General features: G+C 31.8%; 1 protein-coding gene across 8 annotated transcripts in view; it reads left to right on the top strand.

The window, feature by feature from the left end:
- LOC108976791 (protein alan shepard) overlaps positions 1–21191 on the top strand; it is a 536538-nt gene extending 515347 nt beyond the window's left edge. For 2 of the 8 annotated variants that reach the window (XM_018946125.1, XM_018946126.1), the window contains exons 4-9: positions 946–1004; positions 1885–2009; positions 10755–10896; positions 10966–11336; positions 13265–13429; positions 14211–14372. In XM_018946125.1, coding sequence (XP_018801670.1) covers positions 946–1004; positions 1885–2009; positions 10755–10896; positions 10966–11336; positions 13265–13429; positions 14211–14372 — 1024 coding nt within the window. Of the gene's footprint in view, positions 1–945; positions 1005–1884; positions 2010–10754; positions 10897–10965; positions 11337–13264; positions 13430–14210; positions 14384–18815 lie in introns of those variants that run through there. The other 6 variants (XM_018946127.1, XM_018946122.1, XM_018946119.1 and 3 more) reach the window with 6 other exon arrangements.
- The last annotated feature ends 910 nt before the right edge of the window (positions 21192–22101 follow it).

The raw sequence follows: 22101 nt of genomic DNA on the forward strand, positions 1-22101 counted from the left end.
CAATAATAACTGTTATTCTTTGACTTCTGCCCTTTTTATGTTCTCGCATAAAGTCAGATACTCCTGTAATTTCCATTTTATTGACCGGAAAGGCAAAATACCATCTGATCAAATAATACCCGGACTCACCGTCGAACCATCACGTTTCCTAGGCCTACCCTGGATTGACATCGATTGCAACTTATCTGAACATTACTAACAGAGACTAGCTAAACGTTATAACAACAACAAAAATAGCAACAACGGTATACCGGGAGTGACGATGCTTTTAATAAATGTAGGGAATTCAGGTATTTTAGTACGAGTCTAGCAGAAGAATTAGTTATTTATAAAATCCACGTCTAACCCATTAAATATTATGTTGCCAAAAAAGTCTTGCGGTATTTTTATTGAATTCTCAATTGTTCATAAAAATTTTTTTGATGACTYATGCCCAGCTCTTGACCGATGCTACGGCTGCTACTATGCCGGTCTCTTTCGACCAATTCAGCGATTTTATCGCAATTTTCGACGACAGGTCTTTCCGGAGCGTGGCGCATCTTCGACCACCTCTACACCAGAACGAAAATCATCGTTATGCGGTGGAAATGGAAACTGTATCGGGTCCATAAACTGCACAAATTTTATTGGCGGCTTGAAATGCATTTTTGCCATTATCGTAGTAGTACTGTAAAATATGCCTTAATTTCTCTTTATTTTGCTCCAATCAAACACGTGTTAGCGCGTGAAATGAGCTTTCCAAAAAGGTATATGGCATGACCCGATGCGACGACTAAAACTAGAACTACGCGCTCTCAGCGCCAACTAGCGAAAGACCGTAAGACTTTTTTGACAACCTAATATAATGTAAACCTAGTCAAAAATTTTATATTATAATGTGCATAAAAAATTATAAATTTTACAATTACATTTGATTAAAACTTAAATGTAATATTTTCATTTCAGATATGGAACGATTATTTCAACCAAGGCTATTTTAGATAAAACAACAAACAAATGTAAAGGTATTTTTTTTCTTCACCATTTCTCATCTTTATTATTTATGTGTGTTTTTGTTGTAAGAATCCGAAAATTTGTTAAGCTCTAAAACGAAATACAAATCGAAAATTAATTAAATTAATTAGTAACAGTCCAAAATAGGATTAAATTTCAATTAAGTTGTAAAAATACAGATAAATGATTATAAAAATTGTTATATAATTAAAGAAAAAATTATTTAAACAAAAATATTTTTCAAAATTAATTAAAATAATTAAATAAAAAATATTTGTAAAGACATGTAATTAAATGTCGGATGAAAAAATCTTAATTTTAATGTAAAGAATACATATATATAATTTTTTTTTTATTTTAGAACAAATTTGTAAAGAAAAATTCCTCTTTATGTGGTATATTAAATAATTATTATAAAAATTCTAAAAAAATTTACAAATAATCAATAATATCTCTGCGTAAACCGCATGCTCTATATATAACTGTTTCGAATTTCGTATTTTGTTATAGGCTTCTTTATTCGATTTTCAACCAGATCACTCAAATTTATAGTACCACTATCGAATTATTATAAACAATGCTAATCTCTTGTGTTTTTGTTTGTTTTTTTCTTTTATCTCAATGAAAATTTTGTTTTTGTTTTCCTTTGTTTCAAAATAAAAAACTTGAAATTTTTCCACATTTTTTTTTTTTACTTTTGATTCAATTCCACATAAATGCTTTGTACCCACTCATAACTGTTTGAAAATAAATTTTATACTCATTAAACATAAAATGCACACTTTTTCGAAACGGGAACTTTCTTTGTTTGAATCGCAATAAACATTATGCAAAAATAAACACGCTTATCTCACGTGCCGAAAACAAAAACAAAATATTCTTTCGTTTCAGGTTATGGCTTTGTCGACTTCGAGTTGCCAGCATATGCCGAGGGTGCCGTCAAGGGTCTACAAGCTAAGGGCGTTCAAGCTCAGATGGCCAAAGTGGGTATCTGGGTGCTTCATAGGCCGGCCATTGTACGTTTGTTTGCATGCAAGTAATACTCACCCCCCACCCCCACTTCTATATAGTTGGTCTCTATATATTTTTTTTCTCTTTTATATAAACTTATATTTCCTTCTTTTGGTTTTGTTATTGATATTTTTTTTGTTTCGATATTCTCTCGATATTTTTTAATGATGAAAAACAGCAATAAGTCTTTTTTTTTTTTTGGAAAAGTTGTTTATTTATAAGTCTAATTTTTGGGTATTTTTTGATTATTTTTATGTGTTCTTTGCAGTGTTTTTAGTAATTTGAATTATATGATTTTAGTAATCCTGCAGTACCTTATCACTTAAGATAACTAACACATATGGGTTCTAAGCTTTAGAACCTAAATTGACTGCGGTAAAGCTGATTTTCTGCTTATAATTGCTTTCAGGTTAAAGCAAAAAGTCTGTTATAATTTATTTAAACTAGTACATTTTGGCCCATTTCCTGGAAGTTCGTTTGTTTTCTATTAAATAAGCATCAACAAATTTAAAATTGTTTGTGTTTTCTGCACAAAATTTAGACTACCCACAACTAGTCCATTTTGGATTAATACCAAAATTTTCGATTTTTGTATTCTACCACAAAAAAATATTATAAAAAGACTACTACACAACTAATTTATTTTGAATCCGTAACGACCAGACTTATATCCGTTCCCACGACATTCGGAATGGACCAGTGACTCAGGACTACTCTCCTCGTTATAATATCGCATCAAAAAATATTATTCCTGCAGTATTTAAAATAAAACTTGTAAATAATAACAACAACAATAATTATCCATATAATTTCATGATTCAATGCTTAAAAGGTATTACTGCTTTCCAAAATTTTCAAATTCTTTGTATAACTAATTAAATGCTGCATAAAAACCCCCAATGCATTCAACTTACGTCCGCCACTCCCCACAAACATAAGGCCGACGTTATAACTATTAACGTCCATATAAGGACTATACCGTTCATTGCTCCAATTATCGTCTTCAGTGCCAACAACAAATAAGGCAGCAAACACATTTATAGATTGACTACATTGTATCGCGGAGCGTTTCACACAAAGCCACTTAATTGCTTCGGGAAATACTCATACACATGTACACCCACACACATAAAAACAAGAATAAAAGCGCGCACCACATCCTGTTGGTCGCCTGTGAGCTTTCTTCAAGCAACAACAGCGCACACACTCATACGCGTGTTACGAGTAATGAGTAACGAGTTCAAAGAACTGCCACCCCAAAAATTGGCGCTCGCATTGATTGTCACGTCGTTCCTTGGCGTTACGCTCGCTTCAGCGTCTTTAATTTTAATAGCGTTTTTATGCGCCCACAAGATGGATCATAAAATGAAAATGGCTTTATTCGCTGTTGCATTGCAGCACTCCCTCCAGCAAATGTGTTTATATGTGTGTAAGGTCTTCTCCACATTGTTGCAACGTATCGAAATGCATACGTTAGTAACTTAGCCATTTGCCAAGGTAGTTGCTAGACGGCATTATAATTACATTTGCAGCAAATTTTATATGAAACGAAGCATGTCTGCCTGCATTGTTTCATAATTCGTTGAAATGAAAACGGTGAAATTATATTGAATTCAGCAAACAAGCCAGGACACTATTAGCCAGCTGTCCGAAAATAAATACACTATATTAAAGGTACAGTAGAGGTATGAATTCTTGGAAATCAGCGAACATTTTTAATCACTTTCCATGTAAACCTTTCAAACATTTCATTTTTTACGAAGAAATTCTACAAAGCACAGCTCTTCACGCATATTGACGTGTTCAAGCGAGGTAACTTAAGCTAAATTTGTACATGTTTGTAGCAAATACAAATACACTAGATAGTGCTGCCATATGCTTCCATTTTAAATTATAAAGTGAGTTTCAATTCAACTTTAGTTTTTAATATCTTCTACTGTTTTTTTTTTTTAATTATTTTCTTTCTTGATTCTTAGTTCATATTTGTAGTGTTCCCATAATCCCACAACCTTAAATATTAGTAATAGAAACCAAAAACATACTTGAAACATATGTAGTTGAATCATTAGTGAAATTTTCAAATAGACATTATTGGTACATGTATATTATACTTGTATGTATGTTACTCTATTTTTATTTATTTTACTTTTTTGTATAAGTAGTTCTCATTTTTTTAATTATAACTGTTAATTAGCGTAAAATTTAAATGTTATATATACCTATACACTCGTACTTAAATAGCATATCATTTATGTAGCTGTAGTTTGAGTAAGCTTTGGAAGGTTCAATACAATAGTAAGGTGACAGAGAGAGACAGCGCGATAGAAACATAAAATCGTAGGAGTTAGTAAGGTAGCAATTAATACAGGAAATAATAATATATTCAATGATTTCACTACTAATACATATTGAGCTTTTACAAAAACTTTTATTAGCTTTATAGAAAATAATGTATTTCGAATAATTTCACAAAACTTTTCTTTGTGATGTTCACAAAAAGATTTCACCAAATCTTTCATTTCTTTGAATGAAATATTATATTTCAAGTGATTGATTGTAATTCTTTAATAATTCTATAAGAAATAAATTGAAAGCATTCACAAAGCTTTCTTACATTAGTACGGAATAATATACTTAAAAAAATAGTTGATTTCATTACAAATCCATTTCTAGCTTTCACCAAAATTTTCAATACCTTTGAACGGAATATTTTTAAAAATTTCGTAATAACTAAGATAGAAGCTTTCACAAAAACTGACATTTAATTTCTATTTAATAATATAATTTAAAGAACGAACTTACATTTGTAATAATTTTATTAAAAATAAATTACAAGTTTTTACAAAAGTTTTCTTTGTCCTGTATACCAAAGTTCTCCACGTGGCTTTCATTTTCTTTGAACGAAATATTATGTTTTAAGCGTTAAATCGTAATTTTTGTTAATTCTAAAAGAAGTAAATTGGAAGCTTTCACGAAATCTTTCTTTAACATGTACATGATAAGCTTTCACCAAAACTTTCATTTTTTTTAACGAAATATTATGTATCCAGCGATAAATCGTCATTTTGAATAATTCAATAAGAAATAAATTGGAAGCTTACACAGAACGCTTTCTTAATTTTGAACGTAATAATATAATTTAAAGGAAACAGTCGATTTTATTAATTCCACTATAAATACATTATAAGCTTTCAATATTTTATAACGGAAAGCCCATATCTTTCTCTCTCAACACCTCAATTTCATATTTGACCTTCCAAAGCAAGTCATACTCTTCCATTATTATTATTATAAAAAGTTGTATACAAAATATAAAACTGAAGTATTTACTTTCTCCAATGATTCCTTTAGCAGTAAAGAAACAAAACTAATTTAGAAGTTTGTGCTCCGGAAAGTAGGTAACTGAGTACCATTATTTATTGAAACCAAAAACGAACCAAATAGTGTTTGAGTTACATAAGTATATAAGAACTTAGTATGTTAATTCTTTATATATTTTTATAAACAGTTTTAGCGTAAATTTTCTAGAAAATAAACAGTTAATAACTAGTATTTATTTTAAATGTAAATTTAGTAAAAGTGTTGACTTTCAAGAGAGCGTATTTAGTAAGTTATGAGTAGATTTTTTAAGAAATATTCAAAAAAAATTTTCAGTTATTCATCATACATAACACACAACATTAAATTGAGCGTGATAGGGCAATAATCCCACAGAGTTGTATTTGTGAGGCCGGTCATCATATTTGCAAGTAATTCTCAACTGGTCTATATTAAAACAAAAAATTAAATAGAGCGAATACTATATCTACTTCTAGATTCACAATTGATAAATAAAAGAGCTTATTTTTTAAATATAAGTGGAATCATAGCTTCAAGTTGTTGTGAAGTGCTCTCCATCCAAAATTTAAGGCAAAATTATTATAAATCATTGTTTTAAGTTAGGGAAAGGCTTATTGTTGTTTTTATTGCTATATAAATGTGAAAAAATGTAAATATTTATTTCAAATATCTACAAAGCCAAGTGTGTAAATAAACTTCCTAAACTATTGTAAAAAAGACAAAAGTATTGAAGCGGGGAATCATACATCATCCTTCACGTACAATCACAATAACATTTACATATCTTAAAATTACGACAAAAAACATACAACTAGCGAAACAGAACATATCGGAACGTAGTTATCTCAACTCAACCAAAATACTTCTTATTACAAAGAAACCATTTACACAATCATCTCTTTTTTGTATAGAATTAAATAGAGTTTACATAGTTAGTTATAATTTTGATGAGTACCTAAATATTTTGCAAAACAAAAAAATTAGTAACGTTCTAATAATTTTCTTAATTGTGACTAATACCGGAATGTTAAAATGTAAAACATTAGCTACATAAATTATGTAGTCGAAAGGGTTCTTAATTATGTATTATATAATACGTACCTAAATTTAAATTTGGATAGTGTAAATCTTCTTAAACGTAATACATAACAATTATATCAAAAATATAATTAATTGGAGAGAATCATAAATCCTAAAACCAACTTCCTTTCAGAACATATGAGAGAAGTTTACATTACTATTAGTTGATAGGCTATGTTTTTAGTCTTAGCTTTAACAAGTGCTTCTATTTGTTTTCAAGATATTAGTCTCAAAAACATACACCGCGATGCCCTATATAACTATAAGAATATACAAAATATCTTTCTAATTTTCTAAAGTGCATGTTTACTCTGGGTGCCCGGATTCTTTCTCATTTCTATTGAGCTTACTACTGAGAGAATTGAGCTGTTTTGTACTTTGAAAAACTCCTCAGTAGAATACAGAGTTCAACTCTTTTTTTATTTCCAAAAAGGCTGGAGAGTAGAAGAAATAGTTTTTTAAATAATCCTGATTTTTAATAAAAGAAAAGCATACAGAATTAAAGAAATAAACTTCTGAACTTCAAATAGTAATTTTTTAACTCAAAAGTCATAATGTTCTAGCTCTCAAGTAGCAATTTTAATACTAAAAGAGACTATAGAATTGAAGATGTAATCTTCTAAAGGTCAAATAGTCACTTCTAAACTTAGAAGGGACTAAGGAATTGAAGAATTAATATTCTAAATTTCAAAGAGTAATATTTAATTTGAGAAGAGACAACGGAATTGAAAAAATATTCTCACTCTCAAAAAGGCATTTCTTTACTTGGAAAAACCACTGAACACAACCAAAAATCTTCCAAATCCCAAATATCAATTTTAAATCTTAGAAAACACTACGACATTAAAGAAAGGAAATTCCGGAAATGATTTTCTAACTCAAAAATAGTCATATTTAGCTCTCGAATAATAATTTTTGACACTAGAAGAGTCTACAGAATTGAGGATGTAAACTTCTAAATCTCAAATAGCCTTTTCTAACCTTCGAAGAGACTGCGGAATTGAAGAATTAATATTCTAACTTTCAAATGGACATATTAATCTTGGAAAAAGCCCAGAACAAAAGCAAAAATCTCAAATATTAATTTATAATCTTAGAAGAGACTCTTAAACTACTAACTAATTTTTGATCTTAGAAAAGGCCGCAGTCTTGAAAAAAAATTTCAGAAATAATTCCCTAACTCTCAAATTCGTAGATGAGATTACTGAAAAGAGCAAAATTCAATTCTGAAATAGCAATTCTTAATGTGAGAAGAGGCTAGTTATAGTACTAAAATAGAATAATAGTCTTCTAACTCAAATAGTCACTTTTGAGCTCAAAAAAGCCTATAGAATAGAATAAATAAATTGACAGGGTCTGAAAACTGTTCAATATAATTGGTATAGAGCTGAAATTGTAGAGCATTTTCTAAGAAGTTGTCATTTCACACAAAATAATATAGGACAATCTATAGCTTACACTCCACAAATCATTTGAATCTTTCGACTACCTATTTATGATTTAACATTCCACAGAAAAAAAAAATTATTATATAATGTAATTAACATTTAATATATAGTTTCTAGTACTAAGTTGTACAAATCGAACTTTTTTCTTAAACCATTAAATCAATCATACTAGAGCATTTTTTTAATAATTTGGACTACATATGTAGTAATAAGATTTAAGTGAAAAATATTTAACTTTTAGTAATTGCGTAAATAACCCCTTTTTGTCATTAGAATATATTTTTCCGATTAGTCCAGAGAATAAAACTTCATTTCAAATAGTAAAAGCTACTACTGCGCCGGCCTTATAAACCCAAGAACTATTGAAATTTATAAAAAGTATTATATTATGCATTTGTATACATCTTTATATACATATCTACGTATATCAAATCATATTATATTTGTCACTAAAAACTACTAAGTAACTAAGGTATAAATTAAATATTTTAAGCTTATGGTTTTTCTTTACAACCTTTTCTAATGCTCAGCCTTCAGCCGGTTGAATCGGGATATCTTCCATGACTCACACTGTTCCAACTTAAAAGTCATTGAAAAAATTTAGAGATTTCATCAAAGCCAATTAAGTCACTGAAAAAGGCTAAATTGGTTACCACTTTGGAAAACAATGGCCTTAATGATGATTTAAACGCAAACCATAAGCTTTTATAATATTAATATTACGTAACTAACACTTATTAAGAATCTGTAAGGACATATGAAAAGTGTGTGTGCGCGTATATCTAATACCGCATATCTAAACCGCAAAACACAAATTTCAAAAATATACAGAGCAAGGTCAGTAATTCTCCTTAGGATGCTCTTCAGCGCTATTACCTTTCATTTAAGTTAAAAGCTCCCAAACGCACTAGCCCGCGGAAGTAAGGTAGTGTTGAGTTGTTTCCACCTTATTTTCTTCCATACAGCTTCTACAAATGGCGTTTGGTAAGAATTTGAACCTTACGGCATTTGCCAATAGAGCAATAGGCTGCTACCATAAAAGCATCACAACTAGGAATATTCAACATTACTGAGGGCAAAAAAGATCATTAGATCTCTTGCGATCGATCTTGAGTTAAAAGGCTTTTGCGACAACGTGTGTACCGATGGTAGCGCAGCGCTGACAAAGCTTTCGCGAAGCCCAGTTCAAGGCTAGTAGTGCCGCTCTTCTATCTGAGTGAATGATCACTTCTCTGAAGCATGCTGCACTCCGGAACATTAGATCCGCTGATACCTTAATGGCCGCAACTTTGACTTGGAAGACACTGTAATCGTCAGAAAATCTGGAGCTGGAGTAAACGCTTCCACTAACCTTTCCCCCAAGCTTTGACCCATCCTCCAACGGCTTCTTCGCATCCACAACTCCCTCGAGCCAGAGTTCGGTTTGACGACTCTTTCAACTAGCTTTAGTTATTTTAATTATTATGTACCTTAAAAATCCGTTAAATTGATACAGATCTACTTCGGGATGACTTTTGGTATCAGACAACCTATTTTCATGATCTCATTCGCACATAATTAGTCTAACCAAAATACTCTCTTGATATTATCAATGCTTCCGTATGTATCATAAGTGTTCAAGGAAGCGATGTTTTTTCATAGTAAAAATCGACAAACTAGCAGTTGAGCAGTTGAGAACTTTTCATAACAACCAACCATTCATAGAAACAGGTACTTTTACCATCGGGTAAAGCCTTATTCAACACTGTGCCCGACTAAGGCGTATATTTTGTTGAAAAAATTAGCACATGTCTAAATATTTTGACTTTTATAATAATATAAGATGTGCCTTCGATGAACAAAACTATTAAATGAATAAATATTTTTTTCTCAATTAATAAAATTAATTATATTTCTAAATTAATTTAATTGAAAGCAAAAATGCTTTTTGTGATTAAAAATATTAATGATTTTCTAAGGGAAACATACACACACTTTTGATATAAAATATGTAAATACATATATAATTAATAAATAGAATACTCTGTAAGTATATGAATAGATTATCTAAGTAATATCATTTACGTACACTAACAAAATGAAGTAACATTGAAGACCCGCACTACAAAGGCATAATTAACACATACATATACATAAGCATATACATACATACAAACGTATATTTAACTAGGTATTTACATGCATACAAATTGTCATACACATATTTATATGCACACACATACATACCTGTCTCTTATACACATCTAGATGTGTATAAGAGACAGTACATATACATAAGCATATACATACATACAAACGTATATTTAACTAGGTATTTACATGCATACAAATTGTCATACACATATTTATATGCACACACATACATACATACTTACATTTACACTACATTTACACGCTTTTCCAAAAATATTAGCCCAACAATGAAATTTAACTAACCAATCACTGTTCTATTTCCAAATATTTCTTCATCTAATGCTCGTGTAATGCAACGTTTACGAAAACTGCGGCGTTCGAAAATAATAACAACTACAAAAAACCACAACAACAACACAAAAATGCATCAAAACACTACACTTTTTTATAATGAAACAACAACACTCAACTAATGCCATTACCAACATGAAAAAATATAACCACACTTGCAATATACAAACACAAATACATTGCGCTCGATATGCTTTGTACGTTTTACTTTACTGTCGCACTGTAAATGCAACAAAAATAAAAACAAATTAAAAAAAAATCAAACAAATTCAACGAAATATCGTTTACTCATCACATTTTAACAATTATATATATGACCACGCCCACAAATACACACGCACATACAACACACCTGTCAACACGCGATTATACCGTTAATGATGGCAATTCACGAAACAGCAACAAGAACAGGATCCAACAAATTTGTACATTGCAAATTTGCCACCACATTTCAAAGAGACGGACTTGGAGAATATGCTCTCGAAATATGGGCAAGTTGTGTCGACTCGCATATTGCGCGATCAGCAGATGAACTCAAAAGGTAAACTCACTTGACAGCATACATCATAACCCAAATTAATTCCATATGATCTCATATAATATTATGTAGGTGTTGGCTTTGCACGCATGGAGAGTCGTGAGAAGTGTGAGCAAATCATACAGATATTCAATGGTAATACAATACAGGGTGCCAAAGATCCACTTTTGGTTAAATTCGCCGATGGTGGTCCAAAAAAGAAGAATCTCTATAAAAATCCTGATCCAAATGCGCGAACGTGGCGTGATCCCACCGAAGGGATGCCGGTCACCTATGATCCGACTATGCAACAGAATGGTGTTAGTGTTAATGTTGGCACACCAATTGGCGTGCCGTATTCACGTTTTAGTGCACCACCGGTTAGCAGTTATCCAATGACGACTGGATCGCAATGGATACCCGGTTATATGATGACACAGCAAATACCACAAGTTGAGGATCAAGTAAGTGAAATACAACACAAATGATATTTCATTGTAGTATTTAGTATAAGGTTTTAACACTTCTCTGACCACGACGGAATTTATAAGTGTGTGGCATGATTAAAATTTATACATAAGTACCTATTTATACAACTGGTTCGTGTTTTAAAAAAAATTTAATTTAAAACTCAAAGAAACTATTAATCCATTCTCAAGCCTGGCAGGGCGCTACAATAGAGGATGTAAAAAAGCAGGAAACGCACAAATACAAAAAGGTTTTTGCCTTTTTCTAGGAACACAGAACACAAAGACAACAACTCCCTACAAATAGCATTCAATTCAAAGCACAATAATGACGTAATATGCTTCCTAACACATGCTATCTGATATAGATTCAGATAATCCCTCTATCCCTCAGCTTTCCTCTTTCTTGGGTGAATCAAATTTACAGGATAGCGTACTTTAGGGGACCGTACATAATTAAGGAAGACAGTTTTTTGTGTTACAATTTTGTCCAAAAAGTCAGTTTTATCGCAAAGATCGCCGTGTAGGGACTTGCGACATTTAGTACCTAGGTTTAGCGTAGCAAGATCAGGTACTCTGATTTTCGAGTGAACCTTGAGATTAACGTTCGAAATGTTGTTTTAAAATTTACTAAGTTTATGAAGCTTTGAATTTTCGTTTTCTGTATGATATTGGCTGCCTCTTAATAGTTAACTGCTTCGATGAGTATTCTGTAAAGTGACGAACGTCATCAGTTATTTTAATAATTTAATACTAATTTTGAAAGGGTCTGCAATAGTGATTAGTCTAAATCATTTTTTATCAATCAAATAATAAAATAATTCACCATGCTATTAAAAGAGTTAGTGCAATTTAAAACACTAAAAAGTTCCTAACTTTGACAATTTATTCTGAGGGAAAGGAAAATCATTATTTTTAGTTCGACCCACTATGTTCTTGGGTTAGTCTGATCTAAAGAGAGCACACAAGGACCTATATCTGTAGTTCTTTGTGAAGCCATAGAAATTAAGAGCTTCTGTGTTGGAACTAATAATTTAGCAAAACCAATAAAAATTTGCATAGGCGTTTAATTTCCAATCCCGTTGGTTCGGTTTGATATCTGAAGTATGCGCTCCCAAGTGCTTAAGTCTTAACCTCAGTAACGCGTTACAGTCAAGAAGGAAGTGTTGAGTTCTGTGAGTTAGTAGAGGGCACAATAGACCCTAGGTCGCGGTGCAATCCTCATTCATTATCTTATCTTATCTTACTTCCACCTCATCTTCTTCCATATGGCGTCTGATAAAATTCCCAGCCTTACAGCATGGCCGCCAAGTCCACACAACTAGGGAGAGGCTAGCCCTACTGAGGGCAAAGAAATCACTAGATCTCGTGCGATCGATCTTAGGCCAAAATAGTAGAACATAAAAGTATATAGAAGCAGCGACCCGCTCCCATTCCTCTGGCTCGGTACCCAAACCAATCTTATCGCAAAAACACTCGATGCTATTGATAGCGAGGTTAGGCACTCTTTGACCAGCCCAGGACGCACTGTTAATGAGTTCACAGATTTTATCGCCGCCCAGCTATCTAAGTGTGGATGGTCACTTCTCTGAAAGAGGCTGCACTCCGGAGCAGTAAATCTGCTGCTATCTTAGTCCTTAAGTCAGAAAGTCTGAAGCTGAAATTGATACTGTATCAGCCTGTGACAATAAGCCCCACCATCAACCTTCCCCTCAAGCTTTGACGCATCCGTAAAGAAGCTCACTGCCCCTCTCCTCCAACGGCTTCTTCTCACCCACAACTCCCTCGCCGGTATATCTGCAGAGAAGGATCCGCAGAGTTATTCTCTGACTTTATGACAATTTTTTTATTCTCTTCACATAATAAAAATGTTTACGTTCAATTGTTAAAAATCTCTAACATGTTGTAATGTCTTCCTCACACAGTACATACAAATGGCTGCTGCCCCACAATTGGGTGTCGCATCCTACAAACCAGACGCTGTTAATCAGGTGCAACCACGCGGCATCTCGATGATGGTCAGTGGTGATCCGTCTGTGCCATATGGACCAATGGTGCCACAATTAGCCACATTGCAAATTGGCAATTCCGTAAGTATAAACTATAATTTAACATTTATGAATATTAGTGAATTTGAGTGAGTAGAAATCTCGAGTAGACTAACATTTTACAGAAAGTACACTCATTTTTGAAATATGCACGTTACGAACCGTTAAGTCAGACACTCGCATACATATATTTACATATAGAAAAGTTAATAAAAAATCCACATTCATACTGAGCACAAGTGACTTATGGCATTACAGCAATTGCTGAGCATTTTCGCAATCAAATTCTTTGTCGAAGCACAAATCGATTTTTTTTGTTGTGTCACAAAGTTTACCAAACATTCTACCGTATCTGTGTGTGTAAATAACACGTTTGGTTCAAGTTCAATTACAACAACACAATTTCGTATAACAGCACAAGAGTTTTATGAGATTGTAATTTAATGTTTTTGTAAATTTTTATTTTAATTTTTGTAAGAAACTTTTGCTGAAAGTGAAATTTGAAAGTTTCTTGTCATTATCTTTTAATTTTTTTGAAATGAAGAAACAATTTATTTTATCACTTATAGTACTTAATCTAAAATATATAAACATGAAATAGCAAAAATTACATCATCCACCTTGTCCTCTCTCCATTTCCATACACAAATTTTGTATATAAAATAATTGCAAATGAAATTCTAAATCAAAAATTTCTATGCATCTTTATCATCATCATCATCATGATCATGATCATCATCATCTTCGTTCTGGCCATTAATAAGTGAATATTAACCGTTAAATATGAAATTTGTTTTTCTTTCTTTATTTGATTTTTTTATAGAATTTCTCTCCATCATTACAGTATATTAGTCCAACTTATCCATATTATGCACAACCAACAATTATTCCAACAATGCCAATGACAGATTCCGAACAGGCTAGCACAGCTGCATCACCCGATGAGGCATATACACAGTATCCACATCCAGCCGCTCCCAAATAGGTCATCGCGAGGTGAGTGCGTGTGACTTACAAACCAAACAAAAACTAAAAACATTTCGAGCAAATTTTTAAAAGTGCCTAAAATTAAAAAAAAATTTAACTTTTCATTATTTCTTAATTTTTTTTTTAGTTACTATTAAATTAATTAAAACGCGTTTAACGAATACTTTGCACTTAATAGTGAAAGTACATATATTATTTTTCAATTTTATTTTATTTTTATTTTTTTTTTTTGTAATTTTTAGTTTACTTTAACAATTTGCATTGTTGGCGTCACTTAGTTAGCTTATTGCGTGAGACCAAAAAACAACAATTTTAATTGGCCAAAAACAAACTGTATAGTGTGTTGTGATTTGTTGCATGTCAGCTAGCTGATAGCGTACTTTACCTTCCCATTTCCTGTTGACTTGTCATCCTAACCTAATGCTAAATTATGATTTTGCTTATAATATTGAGAAAGATCATCAATACTACAAGAGATACATATGTATATCGTATGTATAGGGTAACGCCTTAGTCACTAAGGTCTCACCACTCTTTAGATCCACTCACGCTAGAGAAATTTACTATCATGTACATTATGGTTGACGGCTAATATAAACAAATATCTGTGTGGCTTTCGAAACCATCGACTTAATATAAATCCACACCAAAGTTCAAAAAACAATCTTAACAGTAAACCACAACCTTTGAACCTGCTTTGACGAAAGAAAAGACTGTATTATCAATACGAAAGAAGATGGTCGTCGTTTTCTGGGATTCACAAGGTGTGATTTACTTCGACTACCCGAGAAGGGTCACAGAAAATATGGAATAATTTCAAAAAGAAACAATTTTTTTACCCACGGCCCACACCGGTGTCGCCACGGCAAGATTGATCGAACTAGGCTGCGAACTGCTGCCGCGTTCACCGTATTCTCTAGTTTAGTATGATTTTATTTTTTGGGTTTCAATTATAAGAATCGGTCGCAAGGCAGAAATTTAAACGAATGTAGAGGCTCCCATGAAAGCCTATTTACCAGGCCCGCACAAATGAGTTTTTCGGTCGGATTAAAGAAGTTGGAGTATTACTGAAACAAATTTATTGAGCTAAAAGTGGACCGTGTTAAAAAATAAATCACTATTTTTTTAATTTTCGTTTTTCTTTTGTAGGATAAATAATTATTGGGTTACTCTCGTATATATGTACATATATACATACAAATATAATATATTTATAGCGTTTTCATATATTTTTATATTTTTTCATTTCAACTTTCATATGGTTTAATTTTCATAAAATGTTTGCGTTTCTGCCAACGTTAATCCAAAGCCTAGCTTTATTAAAATATCCATGTCCACACACACCCTTACACACATTATTGCTTTGCCTTATTTCACAAACACGCATCGCGCTAATTTTCGTTTAATTAATTTCTGACACATATTCTCAGCGATTTTTCATTATTATTACTTTTATTATTTTATTTCAAAGGCATATTTGCCTCGCATTATAAATATGGTCCTTGTTCTCACCTGCCTGCCAAAGCTACCTTCAAAACTGCATACACACACACTCATACGCCTTAATTCCTCGCCACATATTTTTTATTTTATTTTTTATTTTTTTTTGTCGTTTACTCTTTACTATATGCTCTTTGTCGTCATCTATTTTTTCCTATGCGCTGTGCTGTGTTTTATTGCTGCCTGCCGCCTGTTTGTGCTTGCCTACTTTGCTTGTCTGTTTGTGCTTATCTGCTCAGAAATATTGTGCATAGCTTCATACTTTACATACATACATATATTACATATACAAACACGAACGAGTACTTGCATTCACATGCCCTCAATCTTCAACCGAGCACTCAGTTTTCTATTCATATACCATATCATATTTTATTCGTCTACGCCACTGATTCATTTCGAGCATTCCATCACCTGCCTCAGCTCAGTTTGTAAAGATCGCATCACCATTGGTATTTTTTTTTCTGTTGTTGTATTTTTTGCTGTGCTTGTTAGTTAAGTTCTATGGAGGTTATGTTGCATGGTAGCGTTTGACGGTCATTACTATCATTATGCATATTATCCTGCGTGTCCTTCACACCTTTTCGGCACATCACCATTACGATGGCATCACACCTAACGACGATAACGACAGTTACCAGTGTGTCCTTGGTGGCACGAGCGTTCATCTCATTTGCCGTTTCAGATATAAATATGACTTTATGTAGTCCAGATTAGTGCTTTGTACATATTAGACTTACATATGTATGTCTACATACTTTCTATATCAATATACATATGTCTTGACGCACGTCTTGTGCGTAATACGTGGTTTAAGGCATCATAATTTTAGTGCTATATATGTATCTATATATTATTTTAGTTTTAATTTTCTTTGATTTTCTGAAAACTGTTCATAGTAAAATCATTTACCTATGTATTTTACTAAAAGATTTTTCAGCAGTATGAATAGTTACGGTAATGCCCCATGAAATGATTGAGCTTAGAGCAATCTAGAGTTTCCCAGAAAAGTCTGACTTTGAGAATATTTTCGACATCAAACTTCTACTGATGAAATATGCTAAATTTTTGTTTGAAATATTAAAACAAAAACCCGCACACAGTTTCCTAGTACTTGTATTTCAAGTGTAAAATGCTGAAACTGACTGGTCCAAACGCTTCGACACAGCAGTATTTTTAACAGTGAAATTTTTTCCACTATTTTACAGTTTAGGACCCTTAATTTTACTTTAAGCGAAAAAAAAATTGATTAAATCGATTATGTTTTAATGAAGGCAGATTTTAAGTATTTGTTCTTATTAATAAACACTAGGCCTTACGAAGAGTGTAGGAAATTTCCATCTTTTTTTTCGACAACCGAAAAATTTCTAAGTTTTGAACTACATTACAAGATTTGAGTGGATGTTAAGTTTGTGCCTATTATTTTCTGAGAGCAGTTGGTTATAATGAAGGACTCATATTGAATGTTTCGAAAATACTTAAGTGGACGAGAGGTAAAATAATGTTTAGGAACCCTTTGTTTTAAGGTCCTTAAAATTATTGAAAGGCTGCCTTGAAAATTTGGGAAAATATTCTAGACATATGTATCATTAAAAAAATAAACCTTGTTTATTGTTTATTTAATTCCTAATAATATTATATAAGGGAATAATAAGGAAGAGCTTGCAAGGATCAATAACAGGGAAATAATGATGTAAAACGTCAACCACAGGATCCCATATGTATTATATGGGAGTTGTGGTAACATCGACCCGATTTTTTCTATTAACTATTATCATGCCACTTACTAAAAAAAATATTCCCTGGGTTTCATTAAGCTACCTCACAAACAATTACCAATCAAATGAAGTAAAACCAGACGGATTTTAGCTATTTTAACCACAAAGACATACTATTAAGAGAAAAACACGCTCTGTATTTTTCACTGAGTTAACTCAAATATTTGCCAATATTTGTAGTATAAAGTCACCTGGAAGTTCTAAAATCTTTATATTAGGTATATGGGGGCTCAATTCAGTATTGACCCGATTCAAACCATTTTTGATACACAGAGTTACTATTGTCAGGAAAGTATTCTCTCTGAATTTCAATTGTATATCCTATACATTGACAGACATTTTCGGCCAAAAGTCATCTATAGATACTAGGGTTCACATATATAGTCACCCGGATTTCATCTCGGTATCCTGGTCATTTATATACATATAACCCTATATCTATCTCGTCGAGTTTTAGGTGATACGTACAACCGTTAGATGAACAAAGCTATTATGCTCTGTAGCAACATGTTGTTGCAAGAGTATAAAAATAAACAATAATAGGTGTAAAAAAATTTTACAGGATTGCGAACAGTGGTTATATCAGGGTAGATAGCAACACAAAAAATGGTAAAATTACTCATACGCCTAGGAAGACAGCAATGTTACTTATACGCCAAGGTGGCTATTTTAATGCAACGGCATTATACGGAAAACAGGGATAAAAAAATATTGTAATTTTTTTTTAAAATATTGTAATTTTTTTACAGTTTTGGTAATAACTTTTTTTTTTAAATTTATCAAAAATAATATCAACTCGAAAATTAGAAAACTTAATTCTATTAGATTAAAATGGGTAAAATTAATTTTAGATAAATACTGAAAACTGTGAGGTAAATATCGCGCAGTGAGAAATAATATTTAAAAATTTTCTGATTAAAAAAATAGTTTATATTTGATTTGATTTGATAATGTTTAACTACTTCGCTGTAAGAAATGCTGAATGCTGTTTTGGAGTTTGTTTATATATTTATGCACATATACAGATGTATATAAATTTAAACATACTTTTCTCTTTCCCTTTGGCTTTGCAAATTGTTTGAATATGCAAACAATATTTTAATTGTTTTTATTAAATGAGCAGTAACTTAACGGTATTTAATTTTACAATTTTCCACTTGCAGATGTAATATTATGATGCCGCGATTGACACTCTAATGGGAGTTGGAAGTGGAATCGGATAAACGCGAACAACAACAACAACAACAACAGGATAATATGCAACAGTAGTATAGACGATAATAATAACAACAAGAATAAAAAATATAAGAAACAAGTGGAAGGACAAAACGAAGAAATACAAAACAATACAAATATTGCCACAACTTAAACAACAACCACAACAACTGTGACTGCAACAAGGATATCGGCGACAACCAACAACAATAAAAACAAATAGAATATAAACCAAATAATAAATTGAAAATTCAAATATATAATGAACTATGGGTTGCCACTATGAAAACAAGTGAAAGCAAATGATTTACAAATATTTAAAGCAGTTTTCTGCAACAACAAAGCAAATGTAAGAGAAGGCAACCAAAAAAAACTTGAAAATGTAATAAATGAAGTAAACAAAGGATCGAAATAATATTTTATATTTGTTTGCGAGAATAATGAATGCAAGTATGGCGACATTTTAAAACAAAGTTGAATAATTAAAATGAAGAGAAATGTAAAGACTAAGTTAAACATACACATAAATACATACTTACTTATAGAAATTGGAAAAAAAAAACGCGAAACAAAACGCTGCAAACAAGAAGCGAAGCAAAGAGAAGGGAAAAAATTGCTAAACACATATACTATATACATATGTACATTTGTAATTTGTAATAAGAAACGCTAACAGAAATGAAAGTGAAAAAAGCAAAGCGATATTTGTAATGAGCAAGCTTATAACTAGCAACAGCAACAAAGGCTTGAAGCAGCGGGTGCATAATAATAATAATTAATAGCGTAATAAAGTCATAAACTGTACACAAAATGGCGGCACACGAACCAGCACTGGCTAGTGGACGAGACGAGAATCTTATGAGCAGGCAATATGATTGTATTTTTGAATATTTAAATAAACGAAGAAGAAGCGTTAGTCAAACACACTGTGCTGGCCGGTGGAAATTAACTAAAATAAAATAATAAGAAATAAAATTGAAACATAAAAGAAATAAGATAAACGAAAAAATGTAAAAGTAAGAGAAATATGATTGAAAGCCCGCTAAAAACATGCAAGGAATTTTGAATGTATTTATGTAATAGAGTACATTAAAGTATTTACATTTTGAATGAGCTAATGAAACGACGATGAAATGAGCGCATAAGTGGTTGACGAAGCATATGTAAAAGTAGAAAAAGTTGATAAGCTAACGGTGTAGTGGGGGTTTAGTGAAACCAATTTATTTATTTAATACTTAAACTAGAAAACAAGAATAACCGTATGAGAGAAGTAACAAAGAAGATGTTGAAATGAAAACGAAGGAAGCATACGTTGAGATGTTGTTGTAAAAGAAGAGGAAGTAGCTGAGAAAGCAGCGAAGCAGAGTTTACTGGAAATTTTACACAAGATTGTTGAATTTCTTTGAGTTTTTCATTTTATAAATGACATTTAACCGTTATATTTTTATTTGTTACTTTTTGAAGGAGAAATTTAAACACATATACATAATAGTTTGTAATGCAACTGCGAAATGCAGCAGCAAAGCGACAAGTATTTACATAAATAAGTGGCAATGAGGACATAAAAAGTACCAAATTGTCGGACAAGCAAGCGTAAAGAATGCAAGCCACACTAATACATACATACTAATACACGAAAACGAAGATACATTGTACTTTCCGTCTCCAACTGCATAATTACATATACACACACACGTGAACACATTTAATGTGTATGAAAACTTGTTAAATACATTTGTATGAAATGATTTCTTTTGCAAGACAAAAACAAAAATAAAAAAACATAAGAAACTTTATATAAATGAATAAGTTGAAAAGATGATGAGACCAGCGGTTGATGATGAAGAATTGTTGAAGCGAAGGCAAACAACATATTGGCACACACAATTGTTTGCAACATTTGCAGGCGTTACATTACGTACATTATGTTATGTTACGTACATCATGTTACGTTACGTTAACACACGTCACGTTACGTTACGCAAATGTATACAGAAAGGAAGTGCAGAGAACGCGTTACCGCAAGCGCGGTCAGGTATATCGGCATTGGCTGTTTTGAGCGTTCATTCTTTTAGGGAAGCAAAACAAAAATGGCGTAAACTAACGTTAATATTAATTTAAGTCAAGTCAAGGGCGGGGAAATAAGGACTAAATTGCATTTAAGAAAACAAAAATGTGAAAATAAAAATTAAAAAGAAGTATTTTTTAATTTGAAAATGAGAGTTTATTATAATATGAACCAGCAGTTAGAGGGTATGTGCATAAAAAATGTGAGCGAACGCGAGAGCGACCAAGAGCGATTTGGAAAGAGTCCAAAAAAAAAACACGAAAATGAAGTATTGGTATAGTATGCTCGAAAATGTTGTAAAGCCAAAGCGCATACAGCATGCTAACGGCAGGTGGCGCATGCGCGTTGAATGTATGTGTTACTTAAGGACTCAATTTTGTAGCGAATAAAGCAGTTTTTGCTAAGAAAGAAAAACACATAAAACAAAAAACAATAAAGATGTTTAAAAAAGTGGAAAAATGAAATTGTAGAATTTTTTACACACAATGCAGAAAAGCAAAAATAAGTAGTGCATAGCCAAAAAATAAAAAAAAAATTAAATAAAAGAAATAATAAAGTAACACAGTAGAAAACTAGTGCTGAAAGAAAAAACATGGCAGAAGCAAATGAAAACAAAATGGCTTAAATGCGGTGTTAACTGAAAATGTAGTTTTAGTAGTTAAAAAAGGGGAATAAGTGCATAGACTAGATTTATGTGTGTAAGATAATTGCTGTAGCATTTAGTCCATAATAAATTGCATATACATGCAAAAATGCGAAGGAAATAAATTGTTTCTATTTTTAGCACTCTTCAGTTACTTTGCTCTAGCTTTAAGCATACTCTCTTTGTTAAGCATTAGCGTTTTGCCTCCGCTCCCCTTTTATTCTTAAGTATTATTAAGACTTTACCGTTTTTAGTGAGTAACTGAAAAAATTTAAACTGAATTAATGACGCATTCAAAACAAAATAAAAACTAAAAACTAAAATAAAAAATTTAATAAACAAAATAATAGTAGCGGAAAACGTATTATGTGTAAGCAGTAAAAACAAACAACAATAATAAGAAAAATGTAATTTGTGGCGAAATTGGTGAGCAAACACGAGTTTACTGTAATTTTGTGCGCTAAAAGTAAAGCTACTCTTTTCTAATGGCACTTTGAAATGCAAAAACGCAAACAATTTAAAT

The sequence above is a fragment of the Bactrocera latifrons genome, unplaced genomic scaffold (genome assembly GCF_001853355.1).
Source record: "Bactrocera latifrons isolate USDA-ARS-PBARC rearing strain unplaced genomic scaffold, ASM185335v1 scaffold_8, whole genome shotgun sequence".
Lineage (NCBI taxonomy): Eukaryota > Metazoa > Arthropoda > Insecta > Diptera > Tephritidae > Bactrocera > Bactrocera latifrons.